Source organism: Penaeus japonicus, unplaced genomic scaffold, assembly GCF_977035675.1.
Source record: "Penaeus japonicus unplaced genomic scaffold, GWHDUDI00000001_assembly GWHDUDI00000027, whole genome shotgun sequence".
Taxonomy (NCBI): Eukaryota; Metazoa; Arthropoda; class Malacostraca; order Decapoda; family Penaeidae; genus Penaeus; species Penaeus japonicus.
In genome coordinates this window covers 9,639,007-9,642,803 of record NW_028234429.1, presented here as the reverse complement: position 1 = coordinate 9,642,803, position 3,797 = coordinate 9,639,007, and the positions used below count along the sequence as shown (strand labels likewise).

General features: G+C 34.7%; 1 protein-coding gene across 1 annotated transcript in view; it reads right to left on the bottom strand.

Annotated features, from left to right (window-relative positions):
* Positions 1-1,720: 1,720 nt before the first annotated feature.
* Positions 1,721-3,797, bottom strand: part of LOC122257910 (uncharacterized) — a 27,876-nt gene continuing 25,799 nt past the window's right edge. The window contains exons 10-12 of the mRNA XM_086553017.1: positions 3,591-3,726; positions 3,142-3,297; positions 1,721-2,069 (exon numbers count right to left, since the gene is read on the bottom strand). Coding sequence (XP_086409143.1) covers positions 1,867-2,069; positions 3,142-3,297; positions 3,591-3,726 — 495 coding nt within the window. The 3' untranslated portion in view covers positions 1,721-1,866. The remainder of the gene's footprint in view (positions 2,070-3,141; positions 3,298-3,590; positions 3,727-3,797) is intronic.

Below are 3,797 nucleotides of genomic sequence, written 5' to 3'. Positions count from 1 at the left end.
GTGGTCCTCTTCTAGATGTGTGTGTTGTCCCCCTGCCCTGTGTGTTGTGGTGTGAGGTGTTTCCTTGGTGTGAGTGTGTGAGTCCCTGTGTGTGTGTGTGTGTCCCAGTGTGACCATGTGTGTGTGTGTGTGTGGCCCTTGTGTCTCCACCCTCTTGCCTCCTCTGGTGTTTTTGTGTTGTCCATCCTGTGTTGAGTGTGTGTGCCACTTGGGTGAGGTGTGTTGTAGTGTGTGTGTGGTCAACTGTGCATGTGTGTGTGTGTGTGTTCATTCTGGTGCATGGTTTGTGTGTGTTGTGTGTGTGTGTGTGTGTGTGTGTGTGTGTTGTGTGTGTGTTGTGTTGTCTTAGATGTGCTGTGTGTTTGTTCTGTATGGTATGCATTGTGGTGGTCTGATGTGTGCATGTGTGTTATGTCTGTAATGTTGTGTAGTGTTGGTGTTTGTGTGTGTGTGTGTGTGTGTGTGTGTTGTGTGTGGGGGTGGTGTGTGTGTGGTGTTGGTTGTGTGTGTGTGTGTGTGTGTGTGTGTGTGAGAGTTTCTGTAGTCTGTAATTGTGTGCGTTGTGGTGTTGGCTGTTATTTGTGTGTGTGTGTGTCTGTGTGTGTGTGTGTGTGTGTGTTGTTGTGTGTGTGTGTGTGTATGATGTGTGTGGTTGTGTGGTGTGTGTGTGTGTTGTATGAATTATAGCGAGAGAGAGACGAGGAAGAGAGAGAGAGAGGAGAGAGAGGAGGAGGATATGGGGACGAGGAAGAGAGAGAGAGAGAGAGAGAGAGAGAGAGAGAGAGAGAGAGAGAGAGAGAGAGAGAACAATGATACACACCAAAATTCAAACATAATTTTATTGACACAATATTAATAAGCTTTATAAAAAAAAAATATTTGAATAAACATACTATAATGACAATATATTTTCATCTCCAAAAATAAACTATACACATTTCCATGCAGTAAAACATTGGATTAACATAAATCCTTTTTCTGATAAACAATATAATAATGAGAGAATGCTTTTCCATTTCCATGAAAAATGGTATTCTGGAGAGAAAGCTATTTAATCTATGATTTTTTAAAGACATATTTTGAATGCTATAATGAACACCTCCAAGCCAAAAAGTGCATTAGTTGAATAACAGTCAGTTATTATGATAAATCAGGGAATTATACCTACTCAATTTACTTGTGAATATCAGCAAACTTTCTGGAACTGTAGCTGGATTTAAATAATTTTTTTTTTTTTTTTCTAATTCCAAACCTTTGGCTTATTACTGAATTACATAGGCAATGAAGAAAGAAAACATTATAAGACTTATCCAAACTTAGCTTAATTTACAAAATCGTGATCTTTCAATGCTTATCACTACATTTTATATATCATCACCAACATTATCATACAAATTTAGAATTAATTCAAATAGTAACAAATATTACTATTAATAATATTGGTGAGGATGATATCGTGTGATTTGTATTTATACACATGATAATTTTGACACAAAATTCCACTTAGTATGCATTCACTACTATGACCTCTTCCATATATGCCATATTAACCCACACAGGATGGGTGGTACAGCATGTGTACCGCGCATTCAAAAGCCCAGTTGCCGGGCGGCACAGTATTGTGCCAGCCATTCAATTGATTTAGGCCTAATAATTCGAACGCCCCGGCATTTGGACATTCAAGGCTAGAATTCCCCCGTCGGGGATGGGTTAAAATAAAATTGTATAAAAGAAAAAAATTAAAAAAGTGAATGCCCTAGTGTACACTAAAATTTACATTCTCATGAAGATAATCAATATCTTTACAATATGTAGGAATGTATAAAACATTAATGTACAAATAATGGTTCTTGTAATGATCCTTGTTTATGCTAATACAAAGTCATCCAACAGCAGCTGCTGCCGCAATAGTCCTGTTAAAATAAACTCTGTACCCAAAACTGGAATTTGTAGTCTCTTGAATGTACTCCAATGATTTTTATCTTCTGGGCAGGAAATTATCCTTATTTCTTGGGAAAACTTCTTTGGTGGAACATCCAAGTACACTCCACCTGAACACACAATTATTTCTGAGGATGGAAAAGGTAAATATCACAATAATCTATTAGTCCAATCATAATTCTTTCCACTATATACATGTAAATGAGGTGCAGTAAAATATCTTACTAATGATTGCTAATTGAATAAGACTCATAGTAAGTATAAACCTGATAGTGTTATTTAGGAATACAAGAATATCAACAACAGTTTTGAAGTATCTCAGAATTTTTTGTGTAAACTGAACTTCCCAACTGGTGCTTTGTAACCACACTTAATGTTAAATTGTTAACTAGAAATACATTAAAGACTAGAAGAATACAACTCAATCTGACAACACCATCCACATGAAAATAAAATAATCAAATAAACATGATAACACACAGTTATACAAAAAGTGATATAACTGAAATTGCAGAATGAAAATAACACAGGCCAAGCAAACATGTGGATAAATATCTGAAAGAGGAGTTTGGCATTCCGAGTTACACTAGGAAAAGCCGTCCAATTAGATATATTATAATTCAATTTTTATTCTACATATTTTCTATATCTTTAAATTAGTAAAAGATAAAATCTGCTTATTTTACCAATTTAAAATTTATTTTTGGAATACCAATTTGTTTATGTTTCACTGAGTGCTTAGGCAAATAGAGGTTCTGTCTTTTCAGATTTTGAAAATTCAACCATCACTGATGTATATGAATATGATAGAAATTGTTTCAAGAGCTATTTCAACTTAGTTACTGAGCAAGAAGGCACCATGGATATGTATATACATAACAATACACACATACACACACAAGACAGGCCAGTGAGATTTGATGAACTAAGGAAGGCAAAGGAAGGTGCTGCGCAGTTGTGTTTTTTTCTTTAACTCACATGAAATAGGACAGTGTAGGCAGAGGCCAGAACCCCAAGTAAATGCATTTCATAACCTCCAACCATAGCAGGAATTGAACCCACTCCATTTGGATCCCTTCATGGTCCTCAGTCTCACATGCTACCACTGTATTAAGGTAACCCCATGCTTAAAAAGATTATCTTACAGTAATTCCAAGTAAACCCAAGACACCAAGTGATAAATAAATAACACTTCCTTACCTTTCATTTGGTCTGGTGGAGGCTTAACTGATCTTGTTGCATGAAAAGATAATCCTTCAAAGAGAAGGCTTTTCCTAGCAGACCGAAGACTCTGATCAAGTCGGAAAGCAAACTTTTTCTCTGATTCAGTATCCTTTACTATGTATTTCCAAGGATCTGGAAAAAGTTAGTGATGATTATAAATACTACATAGGTTCATAAACATTTACAATATATATATATTCAATTAAATAATAAGAGGTAATATAAATATGGTACATGATGTGATTTTTAATACTATTCTTTGAATACTTTTGCCAAAATTCAAATCTAATTAATCTGTATTCTATCTAGCTTAAGTTCATTTACAGGTGAAAAATGGGGAGAAAAAATATCTAAAAAAAAAAAAAAAAAAAAAAAAAAAAAAAAAAAAAAAAAAAAAAAAAAAAAAAAAAAAAATTGTGGCTCACCAACAAAATTTCTTGCTAATTTTGATGCAGACAGCCACCTTGGTGTGACAATTGGCAAACCTTTACCAATGACAGCTAGAAGTTTACAGGTTCTTCGGATATTTATTGTAACAAGCACTGAACACTCATTTGGAGACTATCCACGAGACCATTTCTGCCCCTAAAAAAACAAAAAACAAAAACTGTTACATTTTTATAATATTTTAT